This window comes from Equus caballus, chromosome 15 (genome assembly GCF_041296265.1).
Source record: "Equus caballus isolate H_3958 breed thoroughbred chromosome 15, TB-T2T, whole genome shotgun sequence".
NCBI classification, from domain to species: Eukaryota; Metazoa; Chordata; class Mammalia; order Perissodactyla; family Equidae; genus Equus; species Equus caballus.
Window position 1 is genome coordinate 83,623,371 of NC_091698.1, and position 22,146 is coordinate 83,645,516.

Sequence of the window (22,146 nt, forward strand, 5' to 3'; positions counted from 1 at the left end):
TCAAATCAAAACCACAAGGAGATATCACCTCATGCCTGTCAGAATGGCTGCTATTAAAAAGACAAGAAATAACAAGTGTTGGAGAAGACGTGGAGAAAATGGAACCCTCATACACTGCTGGTGGGAATGTAAACTGGTGTAGCTACTATGGAAACAGTATGGAGATACCTCACAAAGTTAAAAATAGAATAACCATCTGATCCAGCCATTCCACTTCTGGGTATTTATCCAAAGAACATGAAAACATAAATTCAGAAAGATATATGCACCCCTATGTTCATTGCAGCATTATTCACAATAGCCAAGACTTGGAAACAGCCTAAATGCCCATCGATGGATGAATGGATAAAGAAGATGTGGTATATATATTTGTATGGTATATATGGTACACATACACACACACACACACACACAGTGGAATACTACTCAGCTATAAAAAAGATGCAATCTTGCCATTTGTGACAACATGGATAGACCTTGAGGGTATTATGCTAAGTGAATAAGTCAGACACAGAAAGCCAAATACTGTATAATTTCACTCATATGTGGAAGATAAAACAACAACAACAAACAAATACATAGACACAGAGAATAGATTTGCAGTTACCAGAGGGGAAGAGGAGAGGGGAAGGGCGAAAGGGGTAAAAGGGGCACATATTTACAGTGATGGATGACAACAAGACTTTTGGTGGTGAACACAATGTAGTCTACACAGAAGTCAAAATATAATGGTGTACACGTGAAATTTACACAATGTTTTAAACCAATGTTACCTCAATAAAAAATTAATTAAAAAATAAAAGACAAATGTGAGGATATTTATAGGAACACAAAATTATTTTAAAAAGTAACATTGCAAATTTGGTAAAGAACTAAATATAAATTAAATTTGAAAAGTAAAACCAGTTTTCAAAATCTTCAATGATCAGGTTTGATAGCAAATGAGACACAAATGAAAGGATAAATGAGGACATGTCTCATAATAAATTATTAGAATGCAGCATGGAAAGACAAAAAGATGGTTAAATTGGAAGAGAAGCTAACGGGCATGGTATATAAAGTGAGAAAACCAAACAAACACTTAATTGGCACTCCAGAAGAAAAAGAAATGATGGAGAAGCAATTTTTCAAGAGATATTGGCTGAGAATTTTTTCAAAACTGATGAAAGATATTAGGATTCAAGATTGCTATAAATGCCCAGCAAGATTAATTCACAGGAATTAATGACATGGGAAACAAACCTACAACGTAGACTGTGGTGTACTTTTCCAACGACGGCCGTGGCATTTCCTCCCATCCTGGTTGCCCTTTTGAAACATGACTTTTACCACTCCTCCCCTCCAGAGGTGAAGTCTATTTCCTTTCGTTTGAATCTAGGCTATCCCCGAAACTTTCATTGACCAATGGAAGCAGCAGAATGACTCTTGGACCTAAGCATTAAATGGCCTTATTGCTTCTATTTTTGCTCTTTTGGGGCCCTGAGTCACCAGGTAAAGAATCTCAGGCTGTCCATATAGAGAAGGAGGCCATTGGAGGAGCACCAAGACACCCTTGTACCAAATCCCCAGACACTTTAGATCCTCCTAGTCGATCCTAGACAACATTATGTGGAACAGGAACAAGATGTCCCTTCTGAGCTCTTCCCAAATTGCAGATCCACTGAATTGTGAGTAAATAAAATAATTGCTGTTGTCAATAAGATTTAGAGTAATTTGCTATGCAGCAATAGATAACTATGACACAGAAGATCAGGAAAGTTGAAAATTAGTTCTTTGAAAAGACTAATAAGGTAGGCAAACTCTAGCAATATGAATCAAAGGAAAACAGAGAAGTCACAAATAACCAGTAATGGAAACAAAAAGGAGGCATGACTACTGCTACAGACATCAAAAAGATAATAACAGAAAATCATATATAAATTTATGCAAAAAACTTAAATTTACTTGAAATGGACACATTCCTAGAAAAATAAAACTTTCTAAAGTTTACTTAAGAAGAAATTAAAAATGCAAATAATTCTATAACCATTAAAAAATTTTCAGTAGGCAAAAATCTACCAAAAAATAATATCCCAGGCCCAGATGGCCTTATTAGTGAGTTCTACTACCAATTAAAGGAAAAAACATAATTCTATCCTTATTAAAAACCTATTCTAGAAAACAGCAAAATAGGAAAACTCCCAAATTCATTTTATGAGAATGTATAACATTGGTATCAAAATCCAACAAGGGCAGTGGAAGGAAAGAAAATTAAAGCTTAATCTCATTCATGAGCACATAATAAAAAAAAAATCCTAAAGAAATATTAGTAAACTAAATCTAGCAGTATATAAAAACAAAATGCACCATGACCAACTTGATTTTATTCCAGGAATGCATGGATGGTTCAACATTAGCAAATCTATTCATATAATTCAACATAATAATAAATCTAAGGGGAAAAATAATATGATTATTTCCAAGGATGCTGAAAAGACCTCAACAAACTTTAGCATTCATTCCTGATAAAAATAAAAACATTCCAGAAAATAGAAATTTGTGGATACTTCTTTAATGTGAAACACACGAACACACATATATATGTGTAAGTATGTATGATTCTCAAAGGCCATCATCTATGAATGGATATAGTGTAATTTCAGGATATATTGTTAAGTGAAAAAAATCAAAATGCAAAAAAAAGTGTATAGTAAATTATATTTTGTGCAAAAAGGAAGAAAACATAAGAATATATATTTTCAGAAAGAAATAGAGAAAGGATATGAAAATAGTGACATTAGTTACCAACAGGGCTAAGAATAAGGACTTCTCTGACTGTATCTTTTCACGTAGTTTTGACTCTTGAACCATGTTAGTGTTTTATATATTCAAAAAATAAAGTAAAATTAACGAGAATGGGAGAAACTCTATAACTGAGTACCAAAAGAGACAAACTCAGCTATATGTCAAATAACCACACAGAGAGAACAAAAGAAAAAGACCCAGTCCAAGTGATTTTAAACACAGCATTTTGATTATACACCCTGAGTGGATATATTCTAAGGACTAAAGAACAGCATAGAAATTGTGAGCTTCATTTGTTGATGGTGATGGTGGTGGTGTGGTAATTCCAATATTATGTTGAATGTATCATAGGATTCAGCAAATGAGTAAATTTATTGATGTTTTTGTGACCCTAATGTGTATTGTGGGAGAAGGACAATCCAAATCTGGAATGGGGGAAGGAGATAAAAGCCCAATTCTAAGAAAAATTAAAGATATTTATATAAATTCATTTTTTAAAAAAGAAAATTTTGTTTCTTAACTCTGTCCACTGAGAGGGCTTAGACAAAATGACACTCCAGCAGCAATGAACACCCTAGCACCCAGATCTTGGTTTCTAAACAAAATCCCCTACCAATTGGAACCTTGAAGAAAAAGCTAATTGCATGACTGAGACAGGGAAAATACAAGATTAGCCCAGAATAGCTTGTTCTGTAAAGTTAAAAAGTGCTTAAAAATCAGTGGGGACACAGGAGTCAGCTGGAAGGGTTTTTTCACTGGCCAAATCTGTAATAACTTGAGCATGAAAATGAATAATGACAGGACTAGATTATAACACACTGACTAATAAAAGAATCCAAGTGCATTTTATATTAAAAAGATAAAACGTAAAAAGAGTAGGGAAGAGAAGAGAATCTTCTTTTTATGGAGGGTTGTCAACTAATAACATTACAAGGAATGCTAGACATTTTAAAATCACCATTTTACGCTCACCATGGTAATAATCAGTTCAGGCAAGAATCGTCAGCGGATGCTCAAACCATTGGGTATAAGAATTGTCACATGATATCACAGTCTTTCCCTACAGATAACTTATAAATCACGTGGGGGAAGGTACCATTACAAGGGTGAAATCCAGCAGGCACCACCTTAACCAAATCATCAAATCTGATATCACCAATAGGGTATTCACCAACATCACGTGTATCCCCTAATGTGACACGTCAAGGACACAACAGGATCTCTGTTGTATTTCTGCCCAAAGAGTTTAATCTGATTCTAGCAGTAAAGACACAATTTGGCCAAATCCAAATTGAAGTGCCTACAACAAAAGCCAACCTAAATTTTTCAGTGACACAAAAGAAAGAAAAAGGCTAAAGAACTGTTCTAGATTAAAAAAGATTGAAGAGGCAGGACAAGTAAATGCAATGTCTTTGGTAAATCTAATAAGCTATGACTGAAAAAATGAACAACATAATAAAAAGCCAGTTAATTTAATTTATCACAATAGCAGATTAAAGTAATAAATCATACGATCATCTCAGTAAGTACAGAAAAAGTATTAGATAAAATTCATCATCCACTCATGACTAAAAAAAAACTCTTAGCAAATTAGGAATAAAATAGAACTTTCTTAGTCTCATAAAGAGTATCTACAGAAAAGTTTGTAGCAAACACCATACTTATTGATGAAACATTAAACACTTTCCTTTTGACCTTGGGAATAAGATAAGAATGCCTCCAACCATCACTTCTATGAAAAATTGTAGTGGAGGCAGCGGCCAGTACAATAAGGCAAAAGAAAGAAATGGTATAGAGATTGAAGAGAGCAACAAAACTGTCATTATTGGCAGGATTGTATATATAGAAAATTCAAAAGAATACACAAATAACTTATTAAAATTTGAGTTAATTGGGTTCAAAATCAATATATAAAATCAATTTTATTTCTATATACCAATAACAAACATTTTCAAAATAAAATTTTAAAAATCATTGTATCATACACAAAAATATCATATATCTAAGAATAAATTTAACAAAATACGTGCAAGACCTCAACAGAGAAAACTATAAAACTTCGGGAGGCATTAAAGAAGATCTAAGCACACGCTTATGGTTTGGAATGCTCAATGTTGTAAAGATGTCTATTTCCACCAACCTGATTCAGAGAATTCAAAGCAATTTCTATCAAAATTCTAATGGTTTTTTTTTGGGTAGAAATGGACAAACTGATAATAACATTTATATGGAAGTTCAAAGCCAAGTCACTTCCAAAGAAGAAGAAAAAATAGAAAGACTTGCTTTTCCCAAATAATAAAACTTACTACAAAGCTATAGAATTAAGACAATGTGCCATTGGCACAGGGATAGACAAATGGACTAAAAAAGGAGAATTTTGAAACAGATGCAAGCACACAGGAATCCTTAGATGTGAGCAGAGGTGTCTCCGCAGAGCTGTGAGGAAACAACTGACTTTTCAATAAATCATGCTGAGAAAACTACGTATCTACGAGACAAAATATATATAAAATTGGGTTCCTCGCTTATACTAATCATCAAAATCAACCCCACATCTATTAAAACAAGGTTCAAAGACCCGAATGAGAAAAGCAAATTTATAAAGCTTTTAGAAGGAAATATAGGATAATATCTTCATGACCTCAATGCAGGAGAGGAGTTCTTAAGAACAACACAAAGAGCACAAGCCATAAAGGACAATATTAAAAAGTTTAGAAATGGAGAGACCGAATATCAGACAGTGGCCAGACCATAGATGACAGTAGAGCTCTGACCCACACCTCTGCAGCGGCCCGTCCAGGAAGCTCCCCCACCACCCCTGCAGCAATCAGCCAGGCACAGTCGGGACCTGGTCCATGACAGCAGCTTCCAACTCAAGACCAACCAGAGGAAGCCAAATATGTTCCCCAAGTGAATCACTTAAGATGCCTCGCTTCTAGTTAGCCAGCCTCCAGCTTCTTCACGGCAACAGCCTCCAACCAGAGCACACCTGAGCCCCCGCTTTTTCACTATCTGGCTTTCCGACTCCCCTGCCTGCCTTGGAGTCTCTGTCAAATGCAGGTGACCGTGGCTGACTCCCTTGGTATAGCAACCTCTGAATAAATAGCCTCCATTTGTTCTCATCTGGGTGGTCTTCATTTATTTCCCCCAAATTAAGAACTGTGCTCATCTAAAGTCTCCATAAAGAGAATGGAAAGACAAGCTTCAGAGTAGAAGATATTTGCTGTACATTTTACCGAAAAAGAGCAAGTGCACAGCATGTATGAAAAACTCCTAAAAATCAATGGGAAAAAGAACAAACCCCTACAAAAATGGGAGACACACTTGAACAGGCACTTCACAGAAGAGGAATTCAAATGGTCACTAAACGTAAAGAAAAAAAGCCCCTCATTAGTAATTAGGAAAATGCAATCACCCTGTGCAGTCAGCATAGCAGCATTATCATTCTCCCCTACTGGCAACTCCCCATCTGGCACCACTCCCACCTTGCACCCTCCCCCTCAGGTTCAGAGAGGGCAAGTGACTTGTCCAAGGTAAGCAGCAGGGCTTGGACCCCAGCCAGGCCCAGGCCTCTGCCCCGCACCTACTTCTTTCCCTCTGGGGCCTCCAGGGGAAATGCTTCCCACTCTGGGCCCAGGCCTCTCATTTGGAGAGGGTGAAAGATTATCTTTAAGGCCCTTTTCTCTTTAAAAGATTCTGCCTTTCTAAGCAAAAGGAGGAAGGAAGAGCCAGGGGTCGAGAGAAGAGAGGCAGAGAGAGATTGTGGCCCAGACACAATCTTCTAATCATTAGCACCAGGAGAATCCAAAACCCTGGCTGGGAGCTCCCTCGTTTCAATCAGAGTCAACAGCACTAACGAGTGTGGGCAATCCTTTAGAATTTATCATCCTGAATTCTGCCTTCCTCTGTTCTTTTAGCAAAAACAAAACGAAGCCCATAAATAGTAATGATCAAAATGTGCTTATCATTAGTATATCCATTTCAAGGATGAGAAAAAACAAGGTTCAGGGAGGTAGACCATGCCCAAGGCCACACAGCACAAAGAACTAGAATCCAGGTCTTAGTGACTCCCGGCACCCACGCTGTTTCCCCCACCGTGGAGCTGTTGCCCTTCTTGAGAGCTGCCTCTCGCCCCACAGCCTTGGGCACTTAAACCTCAGCATTCCAGCCTGTTTGGGTCTGAACTGTGCAACTTGTGCTCATGGAAAGGACACGTTCCTCTCCCGAGCTCCGTGCCTAAGCAATGTGGGACACCAGCAGGGCTGACCCATCGGTTGTCCTCTGAGCAAATGGCAGACTTACCTTGGCCCAGAAGCAGGAGCAGCCCCAGGAGGAAAATGTGTGGTCGTAGCCCCATGCCAGAATCCTCCAGGTGTCTCGGGCCTTGCATGAACCGTTTCTGCAGATGGATGGGCTGTCACTCTCCCTCCTGCTTTTATGCTCCTCTATTGTCTGATTGTGCACTTGTCATAAATTTTACTGTGTTCACCTTTGAAACGGGGAAGTGGCTGGCTGTAAACGATAAATATTAACATTTAGGCAGAAGAGTTCTCGAGATAGATGGGTCAAAGATGGGTAGCGTGTGTTCTAGACAAAGGCACCAAAAGACCAGGACCACACAGCCCCCTTCATATGGCCTTCCAGGAGGGCAGGTGCCCAACAGATTGCCTGTGTCCAAGGACTGATCTGCTGGGAGGAACGTGGGATTGGAAGTTTGGAAGGGCCACAGCTGTGGGAACCAGGCGGGGCCACTCATACCAGGCTCTGTGGTGTGCTCTTTACATGTGTTAGCACTATTGGCACCTATTATCTACGTAACCTATTAGCAGCTGTGAAAATAACGGAAAAGGTAACCATCAAAAGTGAGAGATGAGGTCCATCGTTTGTTCTTAAATTTTGTTCTCTGATTTTTGCTTCTAAAATGTCCTAAGAGGAAATGTCCTAGAGGAGGGAAGATGCTCCATTTTAATTTTAGCAACAATCAGTAGAGGTGCCTTTTGGGAAAGGTACAGGCCCATGAACTAAAATCTTATAGGGATGCAGTCCATGCCTTACTCAGGAGGCATTTTGGTGACTGCAAAAGCTGAGTTCTTGCTATTGTCCGAGAATCCACAAGGGGGTGCTAGACTAAGCCTCAACCACAGGGCCTATGAGGATTAAAGCAGCACTGGCCTTGGAAGAGTATTTTCCCAGCTGGGGGTTACGACCCATCATTACACCATGAATTTAATTTGGTGGATGATCAGCCCATTTAAAAATATTAAATAGAATATAAAATATCTCAGGATATTGCATAGCATGAGCGTAAGTAATGTTTGGGAAACTTGTTTCAGCTACATGTGGTGATGTGATATGTATTTCTTAATATGGGTCACAGTTAAAAAAAATTGAAAACCACTACCCCAGAGAGTAGTAAATCAGGTCCACAAAGAAATCTATAGACTTTGAGGAAAAGATAACAGAGGTTTGTTTTTCCCTCTGGTTACAGATGCAGCTAGACCAAATTCCCTGGTGCTAGGAGCTAAAAGCAATGCCTGTGATTGATTTTGGGCTTTGCGAAGAAAAATAAGTATAAGTTAAACTTTCTAATGGTTCTGAACAGAGAGTGAGTCAACTTGTCCTCCTCTTTCAACAGGGAAAACCTAGTCCTTGGCTCTTGGGTGGGTTCTGCTAATATGATAGAAGTATGTGTTGTCGGTAGCCTGTCATCTAGGACAAGTACCCATTGGGGACAATTTTACTGAAGACACCCAACTGGCAGAGGAAGAGCCCCTGCCAGAACTGTGAGAGGAGTGGAACCAGAGTACTGTCTATCTCAGAATAATTTGCAGTGATACCAGTAATGCCCTGAGAATTGTCTGCCCCAAGTTTCAGCTTTTCTGAAATATCTCCTGGCCCTCACCACGATGGCCTTGTATGGCTCACTGCCGCATGGAAATAGTCCTGTGCTCCTCATGGGCTTCCTGAAGGAGAGGCTAGGCTTTTCTCTTCTGCCATCTTGGCACCCCCAAAACCCTTCCCTACTGGAGCGCCCAGCTCAGTGTCCTGCGCATACTGGGCCCTTATCAAATCTTCATTCGTTGGTTGAGTGTTCTCCAGGGGCAAAGAGATAACTGGTTTAACCAAGCCTGTATTCTCCAAGACCCTTCCCAGTCACAGAAGGAAAAGGAGGCATGGAGTAGGAATCTCTAAACCCAAATGTTATCCAGACGCCAGTGTTCTCATGTATTCAAAACAAAAGACCTGTGTACACACACACATTCAAAACATTGTCCAGTGCAAGTAACTGGGCTAATTTGATTTCCCATGGGCAGATGCTCTGCTTATGATCAAAACACTAAAGACAAGAAGAATTTAGTTAAGGAGTGAAAAACTGAGAGACAAAATGAAAAAGGGACCAGCAATTTGTATCCAGAAAAAATATAATTTTCAAATACTATAGACTTATTAATAAAAAGAGAAAGAACAATAGGGTCAATCCCAGCAGAACACACACTCGTGAGACCTGGCCTTCCTGTTCTTTGCCATCTCCCAGCAGATAGCACATTCCTGTCATAGCAGGCATTCGTTAAAAGTTGGATGAATAAATAAATAAATGAAAGAATAAAAGGAAAGAGACCAAGACTACTGTAAAAAGATCAGCTCAACAGAACAGAACAGAAAATATGAAAGGAATACAAATCATATTTTAGGACAGAAAACTGAGGAAAAAGAGAGAGGTATGTTGCCCAATGTCATGAAGCATGTTGGGAAGAAAGAATAGAGAAGCCACAGTGAGGTTTTCAGCTCATGGCTCTTTCCCAAGGTCACACTGTTATTCTCCCATGTAGTGACTTTCAATCCTGGCTGCACATTGGAACCACCTGGGGAGCTTTTGAGAAAAATACCTGTGCCTAGGCTTTACCCTTAGCGATTCTTTTCTTTTTTTTTTTGAGGAAGCCTGGCCCTGAGCTAACATGCATGCCCATCTTCCTCTACTTTATATGTGGGATGCCTGCCACAGCATGGTGTGCCAAGTGGAGCCATGTCCGCACCCAGGATCCGAACTGACAAACCCTGGGCCGCCGAGAAGTAGAACATGCACACTTAACCGTTGTGCCACCGGGCCGGCCCCTCCCTTAATGATTCTGATTTAACTCGTCTAGGGTGGGACTTGGGCATCAGTCCTTTTTAAAGTTCACTGATGGATTCTGATGTGCTGCCAGTGCTGAGGGACAAAGAGGGCTCCATCTCTGCTGTCACTGACAAGCGGAAGGTCCCCAGGACAAGGTCTGATGCCAGAACAGGCTATTGACAGTTGACAAAGTCAGACTGACGTGGCAGCCTCTCCAGAAAGAAAACCCATGGGAAAACACTGAATAGGACACTGGGACTTATCTCTCAGAGGTCAGGGAGTAGATGAGGAAAGGGTTGGATTCTAGCGCCTGGACAGCCCCAGTCATTGAGCACCAGGATGTGTAAGCTAAATTTCCAGATCGACCATGATTCCCCTCGTCACCTGCGGTCATTTCCCTTCGTCGTGTCTTGGTTTCCTGATCTGTGAGATTGACAGCGTGAAGTCCATTCTCTGATGTGCAGTGTGAAGAACAGACCCTTGGCAGTTGGGGAAGGAGTGAGATGAGCTGCCTGCTTCAAGCCCACAGGATACTCGCCCTCCTGCATCAGCCATTACTGCAGAGAAGGGCACTGTGACTTGCTCACCGCCATTTACAGAGGGAGCGTGAGACCCCCCCCCACAGCACGAGCCCTGACATCCTTCAAGTCACACAGCTACTCTGCCTGTTGGTCCCTCTCTTTTCTCTCCTTCCCACCATCTCCAGACCCTGAGCTCCCCAGACCCTCCAGTGCTTCCCAACCTCTATGCCTCCTAGCACATGGAAGATGGTGATATTCACACAGGGTGACCAGATGAGGCAATTTGTGGTTTGAGGTGATCAGCTGGGGGTCTTGGATAGCCCCAGGTACCTCCTGGCAGTCCTGAAGGGCCAGGGGATCAATGTCTTGGCCCATCTGTAGCCCTTAGTGCTCTGACAACCAAGTGAAGACTTCAATAGCATTCATTGAGCACCGACTAGGTGCCAGGCATCTCGCTAATCAAACTCATAGATGTTCCCTCATTTATACTAGCTATATTCCTCAGGGGTGAAAGGTCTCCACTAAGGTCCCTCCACTAATGAGTTGTAAAAGGAGCTTCTGGTCCAAGTCTTCTGCCTCCATATCCTTTAGTTTCTCCCCGGCGTGACTGAGAGATGGGCCTGGTGATATGGCCTTAAATGCCCTTCCAGAGGGAAGTCGGGGAAGGTTCTGGATTCTGCGTTGGTGGAGGGCAGCCTCTGGCTCATGCATCCAGTTTGGCAGGAAAGTCTGGCAATTTGACCATTCCCCTCTGGGTGCTGAGTCTGAGGGGACCACCCAGCCTAACCACAACACAGCCCCAGCCTGGGGCACTCGTTCACCTGCAGAGGAAATGTAGCTTCTCCTGGTGGGAGCACCAGAGGCATTGTCCTTGGTACCACCTCAGGAGGACAAGAGAACCAAACAGGAATGCTCTGCGACATCCCAGCTGGGTGAATGCCAGGCTATGACCTCCCCTCCCCTCCTAGGGAGAATCCCACCCAGAGGTAGGAAAGCAACAGCGACTGGGTCAGAACCGGGCAGAGAGCACCTTAACAGCCACCTAGTCAGTTCTCCTCCACCCCCACTGTACAAGAGGAAATTAAAGCAAAACAAGAGGCAGGGCTAGTCTGCAACTAAAGGCCTGAGCTAGGTTTTGGATTCCCTGATTCATGATCAGCGCTCTTTTGCACTCATCATGTAAGGCTGAATCACCTTGATCACCTGCTGCAGTGGTATTTTTAATCCAGTTTTACAGATAAGAAACTGAAAACTCAGAGAGGATTAATAACTTGCCCAAGGTTGCTCAACTACTAAGGGTAGAGCCCCGAGCATGTGCCTTCTCTACCACAGCCCAGGAGTGGACAAATTCAAGCCATAGAGACTCGGCACAGGCCTTGTCCTGGCACATACCAATATCAACATAAAGCCAGGGCACACCTGTCCATTTTGGGAAGAGGGTTCCCATGGAAACATGCTGGCATGGCCAGCAAGCACTGGCACAGAGGAGAAATTCTTCTCTGGACGTTCAAGAGCTGAAAGCCCATGTGGCAGGGCCAGTGGAGTGCTCTGGGGAGAGAATTGGGGAGAGAGTACCCTGCCCATCAAGGGAATCCTGCAGAAACTTCTACTGTGTGGCTCATCTTTCCCTTGCTCAAGTCCCTTTGCATCCCGTCTGTGAGAGCTGTGACCTGTTCTTCAAATCCAAAGGGAATAACCAAAGTCTCCCAGCCTTTCCTGGGAATCTCACGTGCTTCAGACCACGCTGGGAGGCTCCCAGTTCCCACAGCCCCAGCCATCGCCCGCAGACCCCACATGCCTCCTTGGCCTGCATTCAGAGCAGAGCACCTGCCCAGAAAGCTTCTCCTGGCCTAGGAATCCAGGAAAGAAAGAGTATCTCTCTACCACTGGCCAGGACAGCTTACCAGCTGGGGACATCCTCCATCCACACTGCCGCTCTGGAATGGGGCCTCTGGGCCTTCCGCTGTGAGGCAGGGGATTGCTGTGGTATGGTGTCATCAGCTTGCTCTATGGCTGGGCTGTCAGTACCCACCAGACACGTGGCGTTAATAGGTTTAGTAATGACGATGATGCACAAATGTGTTTGCTGTGCCAGCTCCAGGCCCACTGTTGACCTTTGATGGCACTACCTGGGGAGAGAGCTGTGCGAGTGGGTAGGGAGAGGGTGAAGGCTGGCCTCCGTCCCAGGGCCCTGAGGCAGATAGACCTGCCTAGACAGGTGGGGCCGGGCGGACAGATCTGCGCTAAGCTCCAGCCAACAGGACAGCCAGACTGGATCAGGCACAGCGCTGAGGAACCTTGTCACCTGAGGTTCTGTTTCCCAGTCACTCCATCCCGAGGGAGTGGCACTGCTGGCTGAGGCAGGCCAGCCTGTTGTTCTTTTCTTCCTTCACAGATTCAGGAAGGGCCTTATTCATAACTGGAGGGTTAGCATCCAGAAGAGAAAATCTAAGGAAAAGGGCTTTTCAATCTCATATTTTCTCCGTTCTAATCCACGCACATTTTCATACTATAACGTTTCTGAAAACAGACTTTGTCTTCTAACCCGCAGATATGTTTAGAAACTTGCTCTGGATGACACAGAGAGCAGGTGGTGATGCCAAAATTTTAATACAGGTTTTTCTGCTTCAAAGGCCAGTTCTCTTAACCCCCACACAATGCTTCCTTACTTTTGTTCATTTGGGTTTGTTCCTTAATTGACCCTTGGAGGCCTCCCAGGGGCCTATGTGGCCAGGAACCTGCAGGGATGTGGGTCTTAATCCCAGGCCCATGAGCACGGCTGGAAGCTCAGTGTGGTCGCTGCGGGACTCCGATGGCCCCTTCTCCTTCCCACACACTTTCTTCTTTGCTTCTGGGAGCCACCTGGAGCCAAGTTTCCAATTGTTCCTCCCTGTTGGCATTGAGATCCATGCTTTCTTAGCCAGTGTGAGACTCCAAACTCTCGAGTTCTGATATTTCTTCCCAGATTCCTATACCAGTCCCCGCAGGCTGGTCACCTCAACCCCTTCCCCCACCCAGGGTGACCTTTTAAAACACCTTCCACTTACTCATCCCCACCCTTCAATGTGGCTTCTGCTCCCAATGCTCTTCCAGAAATGCTCTAAGGTCAACAATTATTCAATCTTACTTGACATCGCAGCAGCATTTGACAGCTGACCTCATCCCTAGTCTCAGAAAACTCTGCCCTTGGCCTCCATGCTTCCGTTTCCTGTTTTCTTGTCTCCAGCTCTTCCTTCTCAGCCTCCTTTGCCAGCTCCTTCTCTGCTGCAGTACCTCCTCAGGACTCTGGCCTGGACCCTCCTCTCTCTCTCTGGCTTGTGTCTCAAGGTAATCTCGCAGCCCCTCTACGTATGGCTTCATTTAAAATCTATGTGTCAATGATTCCTACATTTCAATTCGAGCCAGCCCTCTCTTCTAACCTTCAAACCCCGTAAACTCATTCATTGACTCAACATTTCCACTTTGATGTTTCACAGGCATCTCAAACTGAAGGAGTTAAGAGCTGAACATATGCTCTTCCCCCACTCATTGGCATCCCCATGGGAAGTGGAAACAGTGGTATAGACAGACCCAGGACCCATTCCTGAAGAATCCCTCTGCTCAGCCCCAACAGACCATCAGTTGCTGAGTCCTATCAATCCTAAATCACCCTCATGAAACCCTCACGAAACCCTAAATCACCTCATGAAACCGCTGACCATTCTCCATCTTCACTGCCCCAACCAGGGCCCAGGCAGCCATCTGTGCTCCCGGAATGGCTGCGATAGCTGGCCCCATGTCTACTACTGCTTGTTCCAATCTAATTTCTTTTCCCACAGCAGCGTGAACGATCTTTCAGGTGCAAGCGTGATGTCATACCCTCGTATAAAATGCTTTCACAGCTTCCCACTGCTCTTTGGACACAGTCCAGCCATCTTAGTATGGTTTATAAGGCCTTGCATGTCCTCCTCCCCTCCAGCCTCAAGCCCACTCTCCCGTTCTTCTCTGACCCCAGGCTTATTGGGCTCTTTTCATTTCCTTGAACATGTCATCCTTTTTGCTACCTGGGAGCCTTAGCACGTGCTGTTCCCTCTGCCTGGAATTCTCAGGCTGCGCCAATCCCCTTCCCACCCCTTGGCCTCACTAACTCTCCTTCTGGGCTCCTTTAAATATCTTTTCCTAAAATGCTTCCTCTGGCCCAGTCAGGATAAGGCCCTGTCTCATGCTCCCTGGCCTTCTGTGCTTCTCCTCCACTGCTCAGCACACTTGGAACTGCTTCTTCAAAATCTGCCCTGTCTGTCTGATGAGAGCTCCAGGAAGGCAAGGACCAAATGGTTCGCAGATGTGTCTCCAGCACTTAGCACAGGGCCTGGCATCAGCAGCTGCTCAACACTGGCGACATGGAAGGAAATACCCAGACTCTCCAGTCGCTCCTCCAGAGGCCCTGGAGAACAAATCAAGTCCCACCTCTCAGAGGACTGACTACTCCTGCCCTCTCTGCAGTTCCATCACTTCACTTACTTCATCGCATCGAGTATCACAAAATTGGCCCGTTGGAGCTGTCTCTTTCGCTGTTGAGGGTGTGGCCAATGCTTCATTCATCTGTGCAACCCCCTGCACAGGCCCGAACATAGTGGCTTTGCACACAGAAGAAAACTGTGTCCCAAGAACGGCACTCGTGGGACTACAAAGAACACACTGCTGCACAAAAGAAGGGTGTCCCGCTTGGCCTCTGCCTGGCCCAGATAGCCTCCTACGGCCCCTAGACTTCAGAAACCTCTGAAAATAGTCCTCCTAAAAAAGCAGGAAAACCTGAGAATTTCCCAGTCTTGTAAATTATGGGTAGTGAACCAACCAAGGACTGCAAGTGTACTTGAAGGTCAGTCAGAGTCTCCCCATTTCCAACAATCCCCCCTAATAGGATGCTTGCCAATCAGAGACTGTCTCATCTTGCCTCCTTTTCTCTCTGTAAACCTCACTCTCCTCTCAGACGCCTTTGAGCCCCTGCTGGAATGAAAGTGACTGCAGATGGTTCCCTTGCGGCTGCAAGTTTATAAATAAACAGCCCAGGCTAATTTTGTCTCCGGTTTTGTTTGAGTTTTGACTGTCATCTTGGTGCTGTGACTCAGATCCAGCCTGACCTGCTTGCCACTGTGGACCTTGGCCCTTGCCCAGGTACACTGCCCCCCGGGCTGCTTGAGCCTCACGGCCCATGGAACACCATCCACATGGACAAGTCTCCACTGGACCTCAACTCTGCTGTCTTTGCGTAGAATTCCTCGGCTGTTTATTCACTTGTCAAATCCTGGTATTTGTGTTTGGTTAATGTTCCCCTTTGGGGCCGCGTCCTTGGTGATGTGCTTCCCTCTGTCCCTTTGTTCTGTGCTGTGTCCTTTAGTGTTATTTTGTCGTGAAGAGGAGGATCCTAGAGTGGAGCCAGTATCTTTCCTATCAGCTGGCTGTTTGAGGCGGGCTCACAGACCGAGAGTTGGTGGTTCTCTCCAGACCAGCACCCTCTGAGGACAGACTCTGCTATGGGTCACCAATAGAACCAAAGGAAATTGTCCTCCTAGCTGTTTGTCCTGAGAGCTTGGCTTTGATTCAGAGAGAGCGCATTCTCTCTCTCATGTATTCCACCTGTCGGGGTTCAGGTTGTTGGGTCTGTGTTTAGAGGTGACTGACCACTAGATCAGGGCCCAGACACACGGTTAGATGACTGTAGCTTTTGGCTGACAGTAACCAGGAGTCTTCTCAATCTAACCCGTGACCCCCTCTTGGAAAAATGGCTTCTGACAGGTGCCCCCAAAACTGCTATACCCCTGTACTTCTCTACACGGCAGAACTTCGCCAGGGATGATTTGGGCCTTCAGTGGATGCTTTTGGGGACACTTAATTTAACTGGAACTGCTCATTGGAGGGGTGCCTTAGAACAAAGCTGGAATAAAATTCCTCAGGCCCAAGGAGCAGCATTTTTTGATTGGTACCCTGATGATTCTAAACAGAATCCCAGTTCTTTAAAAAATTTTTTTGTCAAGGCTAAACAAGGAACTTGATGGCAAAGTATAAAATTATCTGGGCTAAAACAGCCTCCCTCATTAATCCCCCACCCTCTGGCACCCCCACTCTTCATCATCCCCTCTCTTCCACTTCCCCGCGGATCGGACCCTGATGCCTCTCCCCGTCTGTCTTTCTTCTCCTTGCCTGAAGCACTTGCCTTTTCTTAATAAGCCCCCTTACACTCCAAAACATCAGTTTCCTTTAAAAATACATCCTGTTTGAGAATCACACGTACCTTCTACCATAGAGTTTAAACCTTGGTCCCAGCAGAACTAAGAGCTATTGTCTGAAATTTCTGCAAACCCTGACAAGACAGACACCTCTTTATTGCAGAATTCAAAATCTGCCAGGGCTTGCCAGATCTCTGCTAAATTATCAATGAAAAAAGCTCACTAGACTAATCTGGGGTCAGACTTAAGGGATCTCAGTGTGCATGCTCAACCAGCAGGCTTCAAGAGAGCCCCCAAAACAGGTCAGAATTTACTAAGGGTGACTTCTGGGATCTTCCCTTTAAAAATTGATTGGAATCAAGGGAGTGAGAAGACAAAGTTTTATTTATCTTTTTAGCGTGGAGAATGTATTCCAGTGTTACCTCTATAACTAGAAATTATTTTTAAAGTGGAAAGGGAACAATCGGAACCTTCTAGGAGAGATACTGATTAACTTAGATTGACACCCAAATTCTGCTACTACACTATGAGCCATTTGCTTTTGGGAGCTTCAGTTTTCCTATTTCATCTCTAAAATGGGAATAATATCCTCCCCCAGGGTTTGGAAAGACTCAATGAAATGAATGAGACTCTTTGGAGGGCCCAACGGGCTGGACCTGTAAATATCAGGTTAGTGTCTTCTCCATGTCTTCCATCCACGCCTCTTCTCCTCCCAGCCTCTGTTTGTGCCTCTCCTGCTCTAGATTCTCCCTATACTTGTCTTACTCTCCTGCCCCAACTTTTTAACACATTCTTGCCTTTTATGATGCTCATGAAGTAGGATATAGGTGACTGTTCCTTTTGTCTTGGTGTTTGGGCTCCCAAAGGCCAAGAACAATTTAGTAGGTGCCAAACGTGCTGTACCTAACTCAGGTGCTGGACCACATCTGCTGTTTGAGGAAGAGTCTGGGAAATCAGTCGTGCTGCAATCAGCCCCACATCCAGGTCCTCAGGAGACTGCAGGCACACTGCCTTCAGTCCCTCCAGGGACATTTCCAGTGGGCTTTGTATCACCCCCACCCTCAGCCAAGGATTGAAGGTCTCAAAGAATTTGACAGATGTCCTGAGAACTTGAGGAGCACAAGAAGTGGTGTCTCAGGGCTGGCCCAGTGGCATAGCTGTTAAGTTCACAAACTCTGTTTCCATGGCCCAGGGTTTGCAGGTTCAGATCCCAGGTGCAGACCTGTACACCACTCATCAAGCCATGCTGTGGTGGCGTCCTACAGACAAAATAGAGGAAGATTGGCACAGATGTTATCTCAGGGACAATCTTCCTCAAGCAAAAACAGGAAGATTGACAATAGATGTCAGTTCAGGGACAATCTTCCTCACACATCCAAAAAAAAAGGAGTGGTGTCTGACCCCTGAAAAGTGTGAGAGGGAGTGGTAGGAGAAGAGAGAGCTGCCTGGAAGGGCCTGAGCTTCTGGGATGTTTGGAAAACCCCACTTTTCCTGTGTATCTCCTTTGCTGTCACGTCACTATCACGTGACACTTCTGACACCAGATGTGTAGGTTTTGTTCCCACACCAAGCAATTTTGTGACACCAGCTGAGTGTCCTACAATTCAACTCAATTCTGACACTATCTACCTGGAGATAGCATGAGATCCCACAGGTTAAGGGCTCAGTGCTACAGGACTGCCCCCCACACATACACTTCCGACACCCATCGCAAGTCCAAGTTGTCACCTGTGCTACAGAGGTTCTCTTGACTCCCTCCTGGGGTTGGACTAACATGCTAGAGCAGGTCACAGAACCCAGGGAAACAGTTCACTTACTGTTTACAAGCTTATTATAAAAGGATATAACTCAGGAGCAGCCAGATGGAAGAGATGCAGAGGGCAAGGTATGTGGGAAGGGGTGCACCACTCTCCCCAAATCTCTGCTTGTTCACTGACCCGGAAGCTCTCCGAAGGCCTTCCTTTGGGTTTTTATGGAGGCTTCATTACTCCCCTGTAGGGGTAGGGGAACTGAGAGTTCCAACCCCCTAATCGCAGGGTTGGTTCTCCGGCAACCAGCTCCCAGCCTTAGGTGACCTAGGGGCTTTCCAAAAGTCACCTTATTAACATAGCAAGAGACATCTTTATCGCTCTCATCACTTATGAAATTCCAAGGGCTTTAGGAGCCCTGTGCCAGGAACAGGGACGAAGATCAAATACATATTTCTTATTATAAATCACAATATCACACAGGGTTCGGTGGAGCAAGGATGGGTGTGAGGGCCAGATCCGAACCCCCCAGAAAAGGAACCTGAAAGGACAAGGTGAGGACTGATGGAGCCAGAGAAATCCCATGCGGGGACCCAGGAGCATGGCCTGTCAGAGCATCTGGTGAAAGAACCTCAGGAAGACAAGAGGCTCCAAGTGACTGCACACCCACCTCAAGAGAATCCAGCTGGGCAGTCTGCCGTGCCTGAGGACGGGAATGCTGGATGCAGCTGTACGAAGCCAGGCAGGCCCTGCCCTGCCCTCCCTCTCCTTTCTCACCTGCACCCTCCACCCTGCAGCAGCCTGGCTCTCCTAGAAGGGGGAAATCAGCAGAGAGAGCAGCCAGAGAAGACTCTTCTCCTCTGCCGCCTGCAGCTTCCCCAGCCTGACTGGGTGGGGAGACACTTCCAGTGGAACGAGCTGAGTTTGGTGTCCCAGGGGCCAGATGCTTCATTACATGAGCCTGACCAGACAAGCGATGGGAGCTGCCTGGGGGTCCCTGCGGGGGAGGATGGATCCAAAGACATGTTTGCAGGGGCTGATAAGAGAGAATGAAGGTTCTTTCTGTTTGTGCCATGTGTTCAGCACGTTCAGCAAAGCGGTCACCAGGGTTTTCACCAGCTTGCTTCGGTTAGCAGCCTACCTACGCTTCCACAGAGAGGAACCCAGCCTCCTCCGGGTGTCAGGCCTGCGCTTCTCTTTGCCTCCTTTGGTTTCATGCTGTGCAGCCCAGCTTGTCTGATCTGAAAATTTCCCCTGCCCTGTTTGAAAATTTCAAAACGCAGGTGACATGAAAGCTTTTCACCAGTGCCCCAGATCTTCCAGATACCAGACCCCGTGTGCCATGTGGGCCCTGCCTAGGAGCCCAGCCAGCCCACGGGCCTCTGGAATAGCAGCACCTGGCAACACTACGCCTCCCTGTGGGCCGCAGAGACCCTGCTGAGCACGGCCCGGAGGAGGAGCCTTCTCTCCCTTTGCCCCTCCTGGCTTCTTCTGCCAGTAAGACCCCACCTGCTGAAGGCCTCCTGGCTCCCTGTAATTGCCCCAGTGAGAAGGTGACTTGACAGAGGATGTGACTCAGTCTCCAACATGTGATAGTGATTTAAAGAGAACACAAGGGCTGCCACCTTGTGATAAAGGCTGGGAGTGGACTCGCCGTCCTCCTTTCTCATATTGCCAGGACATAAAACAATTCTTCCCCCAATTCAAGGCCAAGCCCCTTGGTCATTCTCTTTTCTGTCCCTGTGACCATCACCTCCCTGGAGCCTTATGCTCCAGGCCCTCTGGGCCCCCAGCAACTGCCCCCGTCCATTGCCCCCAGTGCTGGGCCCAGGTGCTTGCACTTTTCGCAGCACAGGGACAACACGAATCTGCCCCAAAGCTTGGTTACCAGAACCTGGAAGCGTCAGCCCTAAGAGAGCCTAAGGGTCAACAGGAGTTTCCTGAGCTCCTCCTATGTGCCAGGCGAGGCCCCTCACCTCGTGGAATTTATATTCTAGGCTGGTAGAGAGAGAAACATGAATTAAATGGTTTCACAAATGAATGTGAAATGTTGATATGGAAACACGTGACAGAGGGCCTCTCCCAGGCTTGTTTCGAGGCTCTGAGATTAGTGGGATTGTGGGGACTTCCAGGAAGGGAAAGGCCAGAGTGGCTGCAATGCAGAGTGAGGGGAGGCTGAGGCAGAGAGGTGCGCAGGCAGCAGTCAAGTCCTCATAGGCTCATAGGCCTCGGTAACATCTGGGCCTTTATCCTAAGAGAAACAAGAAGCCTAAACACATAGCATTGGAGATTGGACTGGTGGTTACCATTGGGGAATGGGGGTGGAGGGAGGGCAAAAGGGGCGATTAGGCTCACATGTGAGGGGATGCACTATAATTAGTGTTCGGGTGGTGAACATGATGTAATGTACACAGAATTCAAAATATGATGTACATCCGAAAAAAATAAAAATTTTAAAAGAAATAAAAAAAAAAAAAAGAAGCCAGTAAAGGGTTGTAAGTGGGGAAGAGACAGGATCTGCTTAAAGTTTTAAAAAGATGACAGACAGCTGTGTGGGGAACGGATATAGGGAGACACGGAAGGAAGCAGGGAGCCCAGGCAGGAGACTGTTCCCCCTGATCGGGTGACGGGGGAGGCCTGAAGCATGCTGGCGGTGGTGGAGATGGGAGAAGTGGCTAAAGAGATGTTCTGGAAACAAAACTGCTGGATTCTGCGTAAGAGGAAAGAAAGACGATGCCTCGATTTCTGACCTGTGCACGGCGTGGAGGGCGGTTCCTGCACTGAGTAGGGGTCACTGGGCAGGGATGAGGTTTTTTGAAAGAATGCTAAGGGAAGTCATAAACTCAGTTTCAGACACATTGAGTGTAAGGTGCCTTTAGGACAGACACACAAAAGTTGCTAAAGAGGCAGGAAGGTGGATGGATCGAAAACTCAAGAGAATTCTGGGCCAGAGCCAGGCGGGAGTTGGATGTGGTCATTCCAACTGTGGTGGGATGTCTGCCTAGGGAGAGAGGATAGAGGGGGGAAGAGAACAATCCACTGACTGAATCCTGAGGAACTCTGATATTTAGTGGCCGGATAGAGAAGAAAAAATGACAAAGGAGATAAAGAAAAGCTGGCCAGAGAAGTGTCATGGAGAGAAGAGCATTTTCCAAAATGGGGCAAAAATCTGAGGCTGGAAATCTGGGTTTTAGCAAAGGGGGTCATTGCTGATTTTAGTGGTGTTCCTCAGAGCCTTGTCTCAGGACCGGGCCCCTGGGCACCTATGCCCCACCTGGGATTTCTCTTTGCCCGTCAGTGGAGTAAGAGCGTTGGACCATCACCAAGGTCCCCCCAAGCTGAGCATCATTCTACAGAACCATCATGGTGGAGGTGTGCTTCAGCTCCTCCCTGGCTCTGCTCCCCCTGTGTCTCCCCACATCCTCTGGGTATGTTTTGGGGTGACATTCCTAGAGTCCCAGGGCCCATGTGTGGGTGGAAGGGAATTCCCACCCATTTGATGTTCTGTGAGTGTTGAGCCTTCTGCGAGCCAATTTTAGGCGGTATGTGGAAGACAAGAAAGACATAAGATTTGATCGCTACCCTCAAAGACCTTATCATCTCTTTGGGGAGACAAGATGAACATACAGGAAAAATAAAGTCTAGAGACTGTAAGTAAGAGGAAAGAACATACAAGTGTACACCAAGCTGCCGAGTGCAGCGTGAGGGCTTTTCCTGAGGGAAGGCTGCCTGGAGTAGGTAAACCTTGAGCCAGGTCTGGAAGAAGTAATGTG

At 45.6% G+C, this 22,146-nt stretch overlaps 1 protein-coding gene across 1 annotated transcript in view; it reads right to left on the reverse strand.

Moving 5' to 3' along the window:
• Positions 1–12,441, reverse strand: part of PLB1 (phospholipase B1) — a 129,212-nt gene extending 116,771 nt beyond the window's left edge. Inside the window, exons 1-2 of the mRNA XM_014731235.3 lie at positions 12,324–12,441; positions 7,087–7,296 (exon numbers count right to left, since the gene is read on the reverse strand). Of these exons, the coding sequence (XP_014586721.2) occupies positions 7,087–7,174 (88 nt within the window). The 5' untranslated portion in view covers positions 7,175–7,296; positions 12,324–12,441. The remainder of the gene's footprint in view (positions 1–7,086; positions 7,297–12,323) is intronic.
• Between the last annotated feature and the right edge of the window lie 9,705 nt (positions 12,442–22,146).